This window comes from Lycium ferocissimum, chromosome 2 (genome assembly GCF_029784015.1).
Source record: "Lycium ferocissimum isolate CSIRO_LF1 chromosome 2, AGI_CSIRO_Lferr_CH_V1, whole genome shotgun sequence".
Lineage (NCBI taxonomy): Eukaryota > Viridiplantae > Streptophyta > Magnoliopsida > Solanales > Solanaceae > Lycium > Lycium ferocissimum.
Window position 1 is genome coordinate 69,538,706 of NC_081343.1, and position 16,699 is coordinate 69,555,404.

At 34.9% G+C, this 16,699-nt stretch overlaps 3 protein-coding genes across 4 annotated transcripts; 2 read left to right on the top strand and 1 right to left on the bottom strand.

Moving 5' to 3' along the window:
• The first annotated feature begins 1,628 nt into the window (after positions 1–1,628).
• LOC132047168 (uncharacterized) lies at positions 1,629–5,690 on the top strand. Of its 2 annotated transcripts, XM_059438090.1 has the most exons (8): positions 1,629–1,693; positions 1,825–1,927; positions 2,070–2,197; positions 2,626–2,675; positions 2,797–3,299; positions 4,064–4,144; positions 5,143–5,205; positions 5,502–5,690. In XM_059438090.1, exons 2-8 carry the CDS (start codon positions 1,883–1,885, stop codon positions 5,556–5,558), a joined length of 927 nt encoding a protein of 308 aa, XP_059294073.1. In that variant the 5' UTR covers positions 1,629–1,693; positions 1,825–1,882; the 3' UTR covers positions 5,559–5,690. The 2 variants fall into 2 exon arrangements, with proteins under 2 accessions (XP_059294073.1, XP_059294072.1); XM_059438089.1 differs by lacking the exon at positions 1,629–1,693 and having other exon boundaries at positions 1,777–1,927.
• Positions 5,691–5,925: 235 nt separating this feature from the next.
• Positions 5,926–7,279, bottom strand: LOC132047169 (zinc finger AN1 domain-containing stress-associated protein 12). Its single transcript, XM_059438091.1, has 2 exons — positions 7,018–7,279; positions 5,926–6,470 (listed from the first exon to the last, which is right to left on the bottom strand). The coding sequence occupies exons 1-2, from the start codon at positions 7,120–7,122 to the stop codon at positions 6,000–6,002; spliced, it is 576 nt and encodes a 191-aa protein (XP_059294074.1). The 5' UTR covers positions 7,123–7,279; the 3' UTR covers positions 5,926–5,999.
• A 5,183-nt stretch (positions 7,280–12,462) lies between these two features.
• On the top strand, positions 12,463–14,570 carry LOC132047170 (U-box domain-containing protein 40). Its single transcript, XM_059438093.1, has one exon. The coding sequence runs from the start codon at positions 12,783–12,785 to the stop codon at positions 14,220–14,222; it is 1,440 nt and encodes a 479-aa protein (XP_059294076.1). The 5' UTR covers positions 12,463–12,782; the 3' UTR covers positions 14,223–14,570.
• Positions 14,571–16,699: the final 2,129 nt, after the last annotated feature.

Genomic DNA, 16,699 nt, shown 5'->3' on the forward strand with positions numbered 1-16,699 from the left:
CTGCTGGAGTAATTTCACCTTGAGGATCATATACCTGCATTTATAACTTAAACAAAAAGCACATTTCACAGTTGTATAATGAGTGAATTAATAAATACTATGATTAATTTTCCTTTTTGGGAGCTTGGATGTGTTACTTAAAAGGAAGTTAGAGAAAACTAGTGATTGTTTTGAAGTACCAATTACACTTGCCGTTATTTATGGAGGTTTCACATTGACCCCTATCCGGTGAATTAACTTTCCAAGAAATCACAAAAGAGGAGCTTGTGCCCAAGAATAAATGTTAAGGACCAAAATAGTTATAAAGGACCATTTAGATTTTTGTCTCTCCAAAAGCTATACTCAAAATTTAACTTCTTATGGGATCAAATTGGAGAAAATAAAGAAATAGAAATAAAGAAATAGAGCTAAGTGGGAGTAGGAGTGAAAATTGTAAATACTCTCTCCGTCCAGTTTTAATCGTCACATATTGACTTATACATATATATATATATAATATATAAAAATAGAATGACAAATTTATCATACTACCCCTAGTTATTGCTAATTACCTAATGATTAAAAATTAAAGCTTACCGAAAAAATGTGCAACCAACTAATTAAGTAATGAGTTTCAATAATTCACATATTCCCCATAAAAAGTTAGTTTTGAGGCCAAAATTTTCATATTAAGCTAAGTTTGTCTAGTATAATTTCAAAGTGTTGGAAAAGGGTGTTGAAGTTTTGACTTATTAATACTAAGGACCCGTTTGGCCATGAGAATTATTCACTTTTTTCTGGAATATTTTTCACTTTTTTCACTTTATAGTGTTTGGCCATAAAAATTTCAAATACAACTTAAAGTTGTATTCGGAATTTGGAAAACAACCAAAACCAAAACCTTGTTTTTCACTTTTTCCATTTTTTGTTTTGGACCCTTACTTTTGTTTTCAATTTTTACACTTAAAAAGTTTTTATGTTGATCTCCACTCCAACAACATTGAACATCATGTGCTAAAAGCCTCTAAAAGAAAAGAAATAGGTGAGAATTTTACAACAAACCCATATTTAAAAATGCTATATTTTTTGTGTATAGCTTAAGCCTCTGGTTATGTTTGTTAATTCACGTGTTTTGGGAGGGTAAAAAAATCAAATTAGGATTATTTCATTTTGATGGAAAGAAACCATTAATTTTGAGAACTCCATAAGCTAATCTCAAGTATAATTGCTATATTTCTGTTTACACTGGTTATGTTTATTAATCGCTTTGGGAGGTTTTACTAGTTTTTAGAAATTGGGGGCATATTTCATGTTTTTTAGAAAAGTACATTTCAATAATCAAAGATTATTTTGAATAAAAGCAAAAACTACAAACACATTCCTTGAGAACTAAGAAAACCCTAAAATTTCAAAAAAAGTGATATTTTTTTTTTTTTTTGGTTTTCTATGGCCAAACTTTTACTAAGGATAAAATTGGCAAAAAGTGGTGGTTTTTTAAAGTGGACAAGTAAAATTGGATAATTATTTTTTTAGTGGACAAGTAAAACTGGAAGGAGGAAGCGGTTAATAGTAGCGGCACAGAATTTCCAAGAATAATGAGTGGCGCAGTGCGTGTCATGGACTAGGGTAGACGCGCTCTCGACAAAATAATAAATGTGGAAAAAGAGAGACAAAAACTTATAGCGACCTTGACAAGTCTATGGAGTAAACCCAGGCATCTGATTCTCTATCAAAGCCCTAGGGTTCTCTCGTTTTTACTCTCTATCAATTCATCTTTTTGCTGTATTCCCAGGTTCTCTCGTTTTTACTCTCTATCAATTCATCTTTTTGCTGTATTCCCTTCAGATTTGTGTGTGTAAGCATTTGATCAAATCTCAGAAGCTATTAGCTGGGACAATCTCAAATGTCAAGGCCTCAGGTCACCATCACCTTAGGCCGCTCTGGTCAAGTAAGCTTTCACTCTTATTTTGCATCAGAATGCTGTTTATCAAGCATCAGACCTATGTTATGTTATTTAGTTTCGCCTTTCTTTTACATTCTCTTAAATCCGTTTGTTGTACATATTTTTGCGACTCTTAAATTTGCAGAAGGTGGTGAAGCGATCATCAGCTTCTCAGGGTTCTAGTTTTGGTCAACGGACATTGTCAAGAGGGAAAAGGTCACTAGGAGAGACCTACAGGACTGACACTGAGGATCCTTCTCTATCCCTTGGCAAACGGTACAATCTTTTGTTTATTGTTCTGGTAGAGCTAAATGTGAGCTCTGTCTAATTTATCTATTCAGATTAATGCAACAACAACACACCCAGTGTAATCTCACAAGTGGGGTCTGGGGAGTCTGGGGAGGTAGGATGTATGCAGACCTTACCCTGCCTTTGTGGGGTAGAGAGGCTGTTTCCTATAGACCCTCCGCTCAATGGAGGTGTAATTAAAGCAGGCTATTTCGGACTAATGCAAGTGATAGATAAAACTGTCAAAGACTTAATGAGCACCTTATACTTAAAACTGATTGTCAGTAGCATTTATATTGATTATCAGTCTTCCCTTTTTAAGTCTTTCTGTAATGACTGATGATAGTTGTGAAAGTTAGAGTGGTGTGTCTATTATGATTTTATCTGATAAAGGAAAATTTGCTGTCATTTGCAAGTGTGCGAGGGGAGAAAGATGCAGGAGGTTCCAGATATGGCAGACTGAATGGTATTATCTGAAATATTTGTCGTTTACGTGTTCTTTTAGTTTTTGGATGATTCCAGTTTCCTGTGTTATTCTTTGGTCTATCATGTTAGCTCATGTTTGGTACTGTTACTGTTATGTGAAGATGCACGTGTTGGGCAAAATGATCTCCGACTGAAACTAATGCGCAGAAGAAAGCAAAGGGAAATTCTTCTGGAGATAGAAAAAAGAAAAAAGGAACAGCGTAAGAGGATGGCAGGAAGTGTTCAATCTGCAGAACAGTTTCATAGGAGGCTTGTCACTGGCAGCCAACCATCGTCAGGAGCTAGTGAATTGCTTCAGAGGGAGGCAATTAGATCCTCCTATGCATCACAAATTGCTGGCGGTGTAAGGCCAAGATCTCCAAATAGACTTGCAAATAATTCTAAAGAAGTCTTTTCTTCGAGGAATATAACTGCAGCTCAGCATGTACCATCAGTAAGGCCAGCTGAAGCTTCAAGAACGGTTCGTATGCTGGGAAATGACCTCTTGGACCCTTTTCAGCTAAAAGGTCTTGCCCCTATGACCATGATGTCAGCATTGGCTGCCAGGAATCCATTGTCAGGTCTTCCCTCTGCAAATGGAAGCTTGCTGCAAAGCGCATATCCAGTATGAACCTACTTATTATTTATATTACTGGTTTTCTATCTTGAGTATTGCTGGTTGAATGCCAGTCTTATCTTGAACTGGATAACTGAACTAGGCATTCTATGTTGACATTCAAGATCATGAGCTCAGCTCTAACCTCTTTAGTTGTTGTCTTTCTGGGGATCAACACAAACAGTGTTACTTAATTAGCAGATCAGTTTTTATGGAAGATATTTTATCTGGTTCTAATCCACTCTGAGATGCTTCCTAGTATCTTTTGTCAGGCCAAAATGTTGTTTGTATTTTCTGTATATGCTGGAATTTAGCACTGCCTCTATTTAAAGCATTGGATTGCTGATGAAAGTTAAGTTGCTATGGGATTGTTTGATCATGTTTAAGAATGCCTTGGTGCTAATGCTCATTTGAAAAATTATATTGTCTGTTATCTGACTGATTTTCATCATTCTTGCTATTTTTCCTTCCTGCGACATAGCATTGTTTGCATTCATTTTCCTGGTACTGAAATTACAGTGAGTTTTTCTGTGTTGAAATCTTCCAAGTTGTTTATTCATGTGTTAATTTCTACATTGCTCTTCAACAAAGTCCAAATTAGTTGTTAGTTCTAACAATTTATGTCTTTCTCATTACACCATATTTTCTTAGCCACTGTGAATTTTAGTCTCATTTCCCCTTATGGCTGGGATGAAGGAGAAGGGAAGAAATATTTGAAAATGGACAGAGTATTATGTGAATATCTGAACATTGTTCTATCTGGTTTTGTACAGGATCAACCTCCTGCAAGTGTAGCCAGTCTATTAAATTCGCTCGGTTTGGGGAAGTACGCGGTCCTATTTCAAGCGGAGGAGGTGAATAGTACTCTTGTTAATTGATATCAAGTGTTTTAGTTTTTTATTTTTTCTTCGTTATTACATTATCTCAGCATTATGAACATTTGTAATCTCAATACTAATGTACTGTGGCAGAAAAAGTTTGAAGGTGGAACTAGATTTCATTGCAAAAGTAACAAGGCCATGCATTAAGTAGTTCCGTATTGGATAGACAACCTAATATTCTTTGTAAAAGAAAGATTTTTTTATGAGGAGCTAGTTAGAATGGTACTTAATATTCTGCATTAAATCCTTTCTCCTAGTGTACTGGATTCCTAATTGCAAACATATCTATAGGCTGCTCATTATTTGGAGAGATACCTTGTGTAACGTGATGAATATGTAACGTGACAAATCTTCTAATAGTTTGATCATTTGTCTGTATCACATATCAATTACTAGGTCATATGTTATCCCGTGATCTTTCTTATTTACTCTGTTTGATCTACCTCTTTGTCTGTCCTCCCAAGTCCCAACTAGGGATCTTGTTTTTAGGGCATTATGGGCCTTTATATTCATTACATAAATGTGTTTTTTTTTTCCTTCTTATTTTTAAAGTGTGCAATAATTATCACTGCTCATAAATGTGTTTTGTTGTTTATTATACTTCCTGAGAGGTATTGTGATTATGTGTTGAAGCTCTTCAGCTCTTTTATTGTCCTCCCTTTCTAACCATATGCTCATCTTGGACTTCTAATCCGACATTATTACTTGTGTAAAAGATAGTAGCCTCACTGCTATTCACAAATTAAAAGTTGCACCATTGACCTATAACGTTTTCAATAATCATCTATTTTGCCCAGCCATGTCTTTTATGAGATAGTTCGACTGAATAATCAGTCCATCTCTTTTATCTGTTTGTTCATATGCCTCACTTTATGTTTTCGTTTGAGTGATTTAGTATACTTTGCCAAGAATTTGAGAGATCCTAGTTCAACACCTTTCTTAGTGACGTGACGTCTGTTTACCCATTTCAGGTAGACATGGCTGCATTAAAGCAAATGGGAGATGGTGACCTGAAGGAATTGGGGATACCAATGGTACTTGTTTCAGTTATCTTATTTGGAAAATCACATTGTTCACAAATTCTACTGCAAGTCACTATGCTAATTTTGCTAAGCACAGTGACACCCATTCCCTTACTTCCCAGAAGATAAAAGGGATAATTTTCTCGTTCTGGGTGGGGAGAGGGCCAAATTTCTCTTGATTATACGCGAATTGTAGGCTAGGATGTGGAGAAGGCACAACGGGTTCCATGTGCCTCGTCAATTTTTTATTTAGTTGCTACTCTTATCCCATGTTAGCCTCTCATTGTTGCACTCCGGGTGATTTGCAGGGACCAAGGAAGAAGATTCTCCTGGCTATGCCTTCCCGAACCAGAAGGCCAATGTAGTATGGTAGTTATGTTTGTTGAATGCAATGCCCCTCTGTTGTTTTGAAGCTGAAGTTTTCAAACTGGCTGTTCTTGTGGAAATGTATATAAAGGGTAGTGGTAAATGCTCGAGTATATTGAAAGAATATATGTTGTACAAAAGATGGTATATAGCAGTGAAGTTCTCTCTTTGTTTTAGGGGAAGGCTGATATTTTCGATAGAATTATTCCAATAGAAAAAAGATTACTGTATTAAGTCTACATTGATGTGAGTCCAAATTGTTATGTCTTGTGAAAGTTGAGCTTATAATTGAAATGGAGTGCCCTTCTATGACTTATGAATTTATACCTTTTCCAGCCTTGTTGAAGAAAGGAAAAAAGGAACATATAACAACATTGTTTTCAATTAATAAGCACTTAATAGTGTAATTACAAAAGGACATAGTAATGTATCTGAAACAATCAACAAGCTTTAACAGATGGGTTAGTAGGGGGTGAAGATGATGAGGCACGATTCTTGTTCCCACAATCATTTCCACTTCTTGCCGCCAAAGCAGTCAAAAACTTGTTATTTGCTTCCGTTCGATCCTTAACCAACGGCTGTGATGTTGAAGAATTCCGTTTACAGGCGTGATCAGCAGGAAAGCGGTGTTTGAGGCAAACTTGAATCCGGCAAGTCTTGCAAGTGCTAGTGTTCGAGAAGGTCAAAACTTCCTTGCATCTCTTCACCGGGCAGGTAGGTTTCTTCTTCTTCTTAGGGTCACAATCCCCAGATTTCTCGTGTTTTTGTAATATGGCTTTATCATCTTCACCTTGAAAGCCGGTAGTCTCAATAGACACAGAACAAATTTCGCAGACCAAAACCTTTCGACTGTTATAGTCGGATTTTGGACATTCATGAGACTTGCAGGATCTGTGCTCCACACAAAATACCTGTATGATGGGTTGAATCACAACAATTAAATCAAAGGCATCCATAAGCTTAAATGCTTAATCTATATGAAAAATCTTCGATTACACTTTAGGCGCATTCATAACCTTGTAGTCAGGGTCGTTTGGTAATTGGTTAATATTATGCAGGTATTAGTAATATAGGGATTAGTTATTCCATCTTCTATCTACATAGATCATAACTTATATATATTGGTTATGCGGGTTTCTGAATTGCAAATGAGATATTGCATTAGTTTGAATTTTATACATGGCAGACGAATGCTACCATGGTATTACTTATGCAGGAGTTAATATATGAATAATTTGGCTTCTAATCAGCTGCCAAACGATCCCTCAATAAATTGTCTAGTTTAACAAATTATCTCGGAGATCCAACCTGAAGTATACTGGATAATTTCAAATCAAAATCATAATTCAGTGATTTATGTTGGAGCTCCATTAAAGTCAAAATCAAATCAGACCAGACGAATTGCTAATGCCAAAAATATGAATAATCATAGTGAATTAAGGTAGAGAAGTAGCAAACCTTTTGACAGGCATGGCAGGTAAAGGGTAGAAAATCGAGCTGATGACAGTCAGATAGTTGGCAATGTCTTCCTAAATCTGGGAAAGCTTCTGTTCCTCCTCCCATCTTCTTCTTTGCTTTTCTTTCTTCTCTTCCTTTGTCAGATTTTTTGTTTTTCTACTTGCCTGGAATGGAGTTTTCATGGCCATATATAAGAATTTATATTATAGGACGTTAGGGTGCTGGCTTGGGAAATAAGGCAGAACAATTTACAAGGCGGCTTTCCTAATGCATGTGTGAAACGAAATACATCAAACGAAGCCGTGAGGTAAGGCATACGCGCTTTCGTCATCAATTGGATCCGGGTCGGTCAATCTGCTCCAGAACGATCCAGAAAGTTCATGGGCCTGCTCTTCGGGCTGAAGCAGTGAAGCTTTCGTCCTGAATGATTAGTTAGTTAGGTGATGGAAGCCTTGGAGTCTGGGCTAAATTTTGGTGTTCTATTCTGGGCCTGAACTTTCACAACAAGGACCAGATAGCAAACACTGTACCCATTCAAGGCCCAAGAATGCCATAAAGTTTTGTTTTCGTCTGCGGGTATGACAAAGAAAATGTTTTATGAGATACTCTTGAGTCATTATCTAATACTTCCTTCGTTTGATTTATGTGAATCCATTTGATTTGAACGAGAGTTTAAAAAAAGAAGAAGACTTTTAAACTTGTGGTGTTAAATAGAGCACATATGGTTTGTGTGGCTATAAATCATTTGATGAAGGTAAATTGTTTCCAATTATAGAAAGAGGTCATTCTTTTTGGCACATACTAATAAGAAAATAAGTTCACATAAATTGAAACAGAAGGAGTATTTAGTATGGCATGGTGGAAACTATTTATTGAAGAAAATATTTTCTATTAAAATGAGAAAAATAACTTTCTTTACTTGTGAATGAAAGTTATTTTCTCTGTAACTATTTTAACATTTGATTACACATTACTTCCTCTAGTAACACTTATACATTGTTATTGATCTTTATTACTCAAAAACTTTTTATCAAAGCACCCTCCGATTTAATAAAATTATTATCGGTCTTTCATCTATATTTTTTCACCAAAAAAACACTAAAAAGATCCACAAATATTGTTCAAGGAAAATTATAACTTTTGTCTTACAAACACAATCATTTGTTATTTCTTTTCCTTTTTGGATAAACTCGGCAAAGGTTTTGGATTGTCAGTCGATTTGTACTGTTAGTTCGAACTCTTTTGCTGAATTTACCATTTCCCAAGTTTGTTACCATGCTTGGCTAATAGCGCAAATTTTTTCAGGCTAATGTATTTTAAAACAAGTTCTATTTTCCCACCCTTCCTCTAATTATTGTGTTGTTCAGTCCTAAACTAGACTACTACTAGAGACAAGATGCCCGTGCAATCATGCATGAGACATCATTGGTAAAATTCATGGGATTTATCAACCATAATGGCAATAGAACTGAGTGACTATGAAACATCATTAGTCAAATTCAGGTGATTTAATAACAATGAAAAAAGCAATTCAATAAGATGCTTAACAAATTCACATACTTCTTGGTCGTATAGTCAATTATAGCTCTTCCATACCAAAAAGAAGAAAAAAGCCCCTTACCAATTTGTAAAGTAGAAATTCCCTTACTTTTATAAAGTTAGTTCGAAAGCACAAATGCTCTCTTGTACTAATTTAAAGTATATTATACTATATCTGTATCTACTTTAGCTTTTAGCTTGGTGTAATGGACCACAGCAACCAAATAAAAAACCCTATTAGGCGCCAAATATGAGTATATGATATTCGGATATGGTAGATCAGATTAATATTACTAATAAAGATTTGTTCCAGATGTCGAGCTTAAGTTATTACCTCAAATGAAAAAATGACTCAGAAATTGGTAGGTGAGTAACTATTAACTTTTTCGAAGCAATTCAAGCCAGTTAAGGCAAAATAATTTATCAAGTATAAGCAACGTGCGTAAAGTTCTACAGATGTACTCATGTTAGAAAATAATTAATTTATTAGCACTAGCACAACAAATCTCTATTAAATGACTACTAGGTAATAGATATTTAATGAATAATTTGATGACAAAAATTTGCCGAGGGAATGAATATGTTGTCTCTTTACATGATTTTGGATAATTCTTATGCAATGGGTTAATTTCAAGTTTCGTTTTATTATTAAATGATATCAGATCATACTCATTCTTGATATTGATCTATGCAATGTTGAAATCTTATGTTATGTAATTCACGCTCCATATGTTTTAGTCCGTTTAAGTCCAAGTATATGTGAGAGAATGTTCACTGTGTCTCACGTATGATTACCTCCTTAAAGAATTTTCGATGTTAATTAGGTTTAAAATTCATTTTCTTTAACAAAATTTACGGTAAGGCAGAGAGAGAAGGCCACACACAAGAACCTAGTCCCACAGTAAAGTGTCCCTTTTCCAAAATCTCTAAACCAATTGGCCATTGAATATAGTTGCAGGTGCTGCTGGTTTAAACAAGGTTAATGTCCCACAATTATTATGAAAATGAATTGTCATTTGTCGTGGTAGAATAGATTAATTGAGTAAAGAATTTGTTTGATTCACTATAAAGTCAAAAAGGAGATCTCGCTTTTAAGCGGTTGTTAACAGATTGAACATTTCGCTTTTGAAAATTTGGGAGGATTTTTTGGTGACGTAAGGTGAATAATGACACTCGAAGCAAAGACAAAATGATGAGGAACCATCCAGAATATATGGTCTTTAATTTACGCTTTAATTGACAATAATTATAGGATTACAAGATAAATCGAGAGGGGGAGATTTAAAGAAGGTTTTTTTAGGCGGAGACTTTGAGCTGATTTAATTCAATTAACTTTGAAGATTAATTATATTAATATTCGATAGGTAAAGGGGTCAAATAAATTGAGATGAAGATACATATAGGAGTATTGGATTTTCCAATCCTCTCGTTTCATTTTCTTTGTGCAATAATTCATCAAATAAACTATTATTAGAAGCTATATATTAGGATAAGTCTTCGAATGAGGTTTCTGGAACAAATTTATAAAATTTATTTTAATATATAAAGTTTGTCCAAAAAGAATAAGTGTTTGGATAGTACGTAACAGTTGGTCTTTGTGAAGAAAATTCCTTTTCGTAAGATTCAAAAGACAATTATCTGATGAAATAGGGACGTGTTTTTCTGCAAACAACTTCTAGATTTATTTTAAAATAGTTGAATAAAACAAAACAATTCTTCCAAAAACATATTAAAACATCATCCTAACTAAAGAACAAACCATATACATTAAATTAGCACAAACTAAATTCAAAAAGCGGTTATGTAATGCATGAACCACCTAAGTAATTGTCCACGGAAAACATGAAGATCAAGAGCAGCATAGCTGGATCTAGTATGTAAGGTTCGAACGCAATAATTTTTGTTCAAATATATATATATATATATATATATATTAATTTTTTTACTAAATATCCTAAATATTTCATTGTAAAGTGTGTATTCAATCATTATTATATGGAGTATTAAATTTATATATTTTATATTTTAAATTCGAGTCTGAAAGAAGTGCACGCTAGAAAAAGGAAGAAAGAAGCTTAGCGCTCAAGCCGAGAAGTGTAGAAGCAAAAGAGCATTAATGAATAGCTTTTGAGAACTTTTTTTTAGGGAGTGCTTGCTTTTCCGAAAGATTTACTCGATGTGATTAATGGTTAATCTGAATTAACTTGGATCAATATATAAATATTACTTAAAATAAAAAAGAGAAAAAGAAAGAGCAATGATGAGACTACAGTCACTACACGAGCGCTGTTTCTTCTTGGAGGTTTCACTCAACAAATTGAAAGTCTCAATGCAAGGGTGTCAGTGCTCTTTTTTGCCATATGACTTTTTAGACTTTTAATATCACAAAGTTTATTTGCTGTTTTTTTCTGTGAAAGGAGCAACTCATGTGGTATCTTTAACCATCAAGAACGTACAAAAAAGTCTTAAAGACACCAAACACTCTCTTTCATTCTGTCTTTGCGCCAATTGCATTTACCTCTCAAGTCTCCCTCATTACATAATTGCTGTTAATCACTCCTTTTTGGTGAAGTTTCAAATACATTATTAAGTCAAAAGAAGTCCAAAATATTTAGTTTGTTGCACTTTAGTAATGGTAAAGTTACTTTGTTACTAATTTGTAGGTTTTCTCATTTTTTGTCAACGTTTAATTTGCTTCTCCTCCATCACATCAGTTCTTAAAAGTTATTCACAACTGCTGGCTGTTTGGATGTTTTTCTGCAAACAACTTCTAGATTTATTTTAAAATAGTTTAAAAAAAGGTTTATAAGTGAACAAAAAACAGCAATTTAATAAGCGAAAAAAAAAAAAAAAATTATGGTAAGCTTGACCAATTTTGTTCAAATATATATATATAATATATATATTTTTTTGGGTTTATTTATTCAATCATTATTTTAGATAATTTGAAAGAGTAGCGAGAGAGCAGAGCATTAATGGGCGCCCAATTATTTTTTTGGGATTATTTTAAGCACAAAAGCTTTAAATAAAAAAGAGAAAAGAAAAGAGCAATGATGGACTAATTAAATCTAAAAAAAATAAGCTGTTTTTTTCTTATAAGCCAATAACTCTTAGTTTAATTGAAAGTATAAATTAACTACAAGTTAGAAAAAGTTCTTAATTTTCATTTTCGATCTATGACTCAATTGGTCCATAAGCTTAAGAGTAGGTCTAGTTTTGTCCATATTACATCATGCTATCCTTTAAATTTGCATTTCGTAAACAAATTTAGTCCAAATAACAAAACTCACAAACAAAGCCCTAAAATTTTATGAAGATAACAATAAATTATCAGGTGACCGGAGTAGTAAAGACTAACCCCTGGGGATTCTCTTCTCCAGTTTCTTTTTTCCCTACGTTTCCATTTTAATCTCTAATTACAAGTTTACAATGAAAATCGTTTGTCTTGTTTTTTTCAAAGGGCTTAGAAAATACAAATTAAAGAAAAAAGTCATATGTGATAGAGCAAGCAATATAATAAGATAAATTAGTTCTGTAGTTCTTTATAAATTCGTATTTTAATTTTCTATTTTTTATATAAATTTTTTATTTTAACACATAAAAAATCTGAAAAATATTATTTTCTTCCATTCAAATTCTAGGTAGCTAATTCTAGTCAATTTATGTGATACACTTTCCTTTTTAACTGAATGATAAATATGCTTTTTCAATAATTTAACAACTTTTTAGCGTTTAAAAAGAATGATAAATATCCTTATTTGATAATAATTTAATAACTTTATTTTTTACATTTATTTCTTAAATTTCGTGTCTAATTAAATTATATCATACAAATTAGGACGGAGGGAGTATAAAAAATCGTTTCCTCCGTAATAAGAACAAGAAAATAAAAAACTGTCTTGAAACATTAGGCGCTACTTGAGTTAAAAAGCTCAATTGCAGTACGTTTGCCAAAAGGACAGGTAAAAACAAAAAATGGTTCAAGAAAATATGAAAACACAGCTCTCAGCTACTGAATTCTATTAACATCCAAATATCTGACAAATTCTCAGCTCCCTCTCTCCAAGTCATAATGTTTTCTTCAACAACTATCCTCTCTGCATTCAGTTTCAATCACATGCACTCCTATCTGAAGCTCAATATTGAATTTTGAAATCTTTTCCATAAACTCAAGGTTTTATTCATTCATATCTGAAGCTTAAAGATTGAATCTTTAAACCATTAACATGGGTACTAACAAGCAAAGATGGAAAATCTCTTTCCACAGATCTCCATCAAAACACCCTCCTATTCCAATAGAATTCATCTGTCCTATTTCTAATTCTCTCATGGCTGACCCTGTAATAGTTTCTTCAGGCCATACATTTGAACGCCACTGTGTTCATGCCTGTAAATCACTATCTTTTACACCTATTCTTCCTGATAATTCCATCCCTGATTTCTCCACAATCATCCCTAACTTAGCTCTCAAATCCACAATCCTCAATTTTTGCCGTTCTTCTCTTCTTGACCCTCCAAAACCCCTCAATTTCCTCACAGCTGAAAATCTTGTTTTTACATTAATGGCCACCCAAAAAGCCCAAAACCACACTAAAGATAAATCAAGATTCAGTAGTATGACTGAGCTAAATCGGGTACCTAGTCACATATCAACGAGTTCAGAGGAATCTGTGACACCAACAAGTGGACCCCTCACTTGTTACTCTTCATCATCTGACGTGGATACCATGAACTCAAATTCCATTGAAGAAGATGAACTTGTTGTAAAACTGAAGAGTTCACATATCTCTGAACAAGAAGAAGGTGTTATCTCGTTTAGGAAATTGACCCGAACCCGAGAAGAAACCCGTTTCAGTTTATGTACTCCTCGTATACTGTCAGCTCTACGTGTACTTATAACCTCAAGGTATGCTTCTGTACAAGTTAATTCAGTAGCGGCATTGGTGAATTTATCATTAGAGAATCGAAACAAGGTGAAAATTGTACGTTCTGGGATTGTTCCACCTTTGATTGATGTGCTAAAAAGTGGATTTCAAGAATCACAAGAACATGTTGCTGGTGCACTTTTCAGTTTAGCTTTAGATGATCAGAACAAAACTGCAATTGGGGTTTTGGGTGCATTGCCTCCACTTTTACATGCTGTTCGATCCGAATCCGAACGTACTAGGCATGATTCGGCTTTGGCTTTGTATCATCTTTCTTTGGTTCAGAGTAACAGGGCTAAGTTAGTGAAACTCGGGGCGGTTCAGGTGTTATTGGGCATGGTTAAAACGGGTCATATGACGGGTCGGATCCTGTTGATACTTTGTAACCTGGCAGCGAGCTCGGAAGGGAGAGCAGCAATGCTTGATGGGGGTGGGGTGCAGTGTTTTGTTAGTATGTTGAGAAAGGGAGAGTTTGATTCGGAGTCGACTCGTGAGAATTGTCTTGCTGCATTGTATGGACTTAGTCATGGTGGACTTAGGTTTAAAGGGTTGGCTAAAGAGGCTGCTGCTGAGGAGTTGTTGATACATGTTGAGGAAACGGGAAATGAGCGGGCCAAGGATAAGGCCAGAAAGATATTGGAGGTTTTGAGGCAGAAGGATGAAGAGGAGGAGGAAGTTGATTGGGAGAAGTTGCTTGATTCCGATGATGATATGAGTCAAACACGGATAAGTTCTTCATAGCTCTTGTTTGTTTTTGTTTCTTCATTGTATGCTGTTTCTTTATTTTTCTGAGAAATGGCTTGTAATTAGGCACTATGCTCTCTTCTCATAGCTGCTGATAGCATGATTTGGGTTTGGATTTTGGTTCTGCTCGTTGTGTCTTCTGAGATCATGTGACAGTTGACAGGGTAAATAATGTTGAAAATGTAAAAAAAAGATTCTGAACGGTGTGTTTTTGTATTTGGAAAAAGAGGTTGTCTTTGACATGAACTCATTGAGGTTGTCTACATGAACTCATTGAGGTTGTCTTTAACATGAACTCATTGTCTCCTAATACTCTTCCAGTAATGCTATCTTCAATTTCTTGTGTGCCTGAGGTTAATTCTATGAACTATTCGTGTTTGTCTCTTCTCATTTTGGTGCTCAAACAATGAACACAAGAAAGAAGACAGTACTAACATTTCCACATTCTTCAATCTGATGTCTTGTGCTTCTGGGAAGGTTAGAATTTCAGCACTAACATTTTTACATCGGGACTTTAGTGTTTGAGCAATTATTAAAATTGTAGGACAAGATGATATACTTGTGTAAGAGTTTAGATGTTATACTTCTGAACTCTGCTTAGCTCTTTTGTTCTCTTTTTTAATTTCCTTATAATGCTGAGTTTTACATGCGAAGACAATTCAGAAGATTCTCATTACAGATTTTTTTTTGTTTTTTGGCAAGTAAAGTATTTTACCAAAGGAAGTATTTACAGCTCAACAGAAGAGAAAAACAAAACTGTCACGCATGGAATGGACATAGTCCCAAACTCATGCACTAACAAAGACTAACACCCTGACTTAGAACCACCCCACAAGGAAATCAGAAACAAAGAAAGGTAAACCTAAAATCAGAAACAAAGAAAGCTAAACCTAAGGATGGAAGTTCATCCTCTGAATCAGGGGCGGCTCAATTAGATTGGTGGCCTAAAGCCAACTTAACGGGAGGCCTTGGGTTTGAGCCTCAGAACAAAAAATCTTGCTAGGGAGTGCTTCCCTCTTTAACCGGCCTTGCGTGTCTCGAAATAGAATTAATCGGGAAATTCCATACAGGTACCGAACACCGGATGGAACCGCGCTTTAGTGGCTTGGCCCTCTGGCCAGCCCTGCTCTGAATATATCTAGCTAGTTTAGGAGCTTGACTTGCCTTGAAATAGACTTCCTGTGTGATCAAGTGAAGAATAACATCCTCTGGTCTTTGTTTACTCTGAAAGAACCTGGCATTTCTTTCCCGCCAGAGATAATACACTGCAGCAGCCATGATGATTCTATAAACTCCAGCACCAGCACTCCTTCCTCCACAGAAATGAACTACCCATTGTACTCATCAGTCCATCCTAGAGGTGGCCTGTTTATCCCTTGCCAAACCAGAAGTCTTTTCCAAATTGAACCTGTTACAGAGCATTGGAAGAATAGTTAGTGAACACCTTCCTCCTCTTGTGCACACATCAGGCTGGTTTCAACACCCCATTTAGTGACCCTATCTCTTGTTGCTAATCTTCCATACATAGCCTATCTCAGTATGAAAATCCACTTTGGGGAGCTATGATTATTGCATATAATCTTCCTTCAATGCACTTTCTGATAGCCTCCCTGCAATGCTTAACTTCTTGATAGAAAACCTTTTCATATTCTGGATATCAGTCGAAGTTAAACCTGCAGCTCCCATACAGACAACTGGTTTCATAAAAAGACTATTGCTCCCTGATCTCTTGTACATTGCACAGTTTGTTCCTTTCAATTACTTGTTTTGATTGACGAAAGATATGAATATACGTTTGTCAGAGTGAAATGGTTGATCTTCATCTCTAGAAGAACCTTACAACTGTGTGATGTGCTTTCTTCATTTGAAGTCTCTCCTTGCCCTTTAGGATCTTTGTGGGAATTTGACTTAAACAGAAAATACTAATTGATAAATGTTCTACTTTATTATCCACATAGTAAGGGGCTGATCTTTGAATAGGAAATGGAGTGGACTGCAGCGTCCAAAATGAATTCGCTTATTCGAAAAAGGTAATTCTTTGAAAAATTATCTTGTGCTTGTGTTACATGGTTCGATACTGCATGAACTTCAGAAGCATTCCTTATTCAAATATACAATCCTGATTTGGGATTCACATGACTGAGAAATTAGAACTGGCAGTAAATATAATTGCAAAGCCATATGACTGAGAAAATAAAACTGGCAGTAAAATGCACTAACATAGTTCCTTCGAACATCTAGTTGGCTTTGATCAGCAGAACATGCATATGATTCTTGAAGATGAGCAATCCTCTAAAGCTTTGAGGTTTTTTGTTGCTCTTACTGGAGTAAACTTCAGACGATGCAACAATTAGGTCTCTTGAAAAAATGAAACCAACTTTAGTTATATTTACATTAACTTAGCCTACTTGTTTTCCATCAGCCGGTCAAATAGATGCCTTCGTCTTCTTCCTTTCTACATGTTTAATCTATTT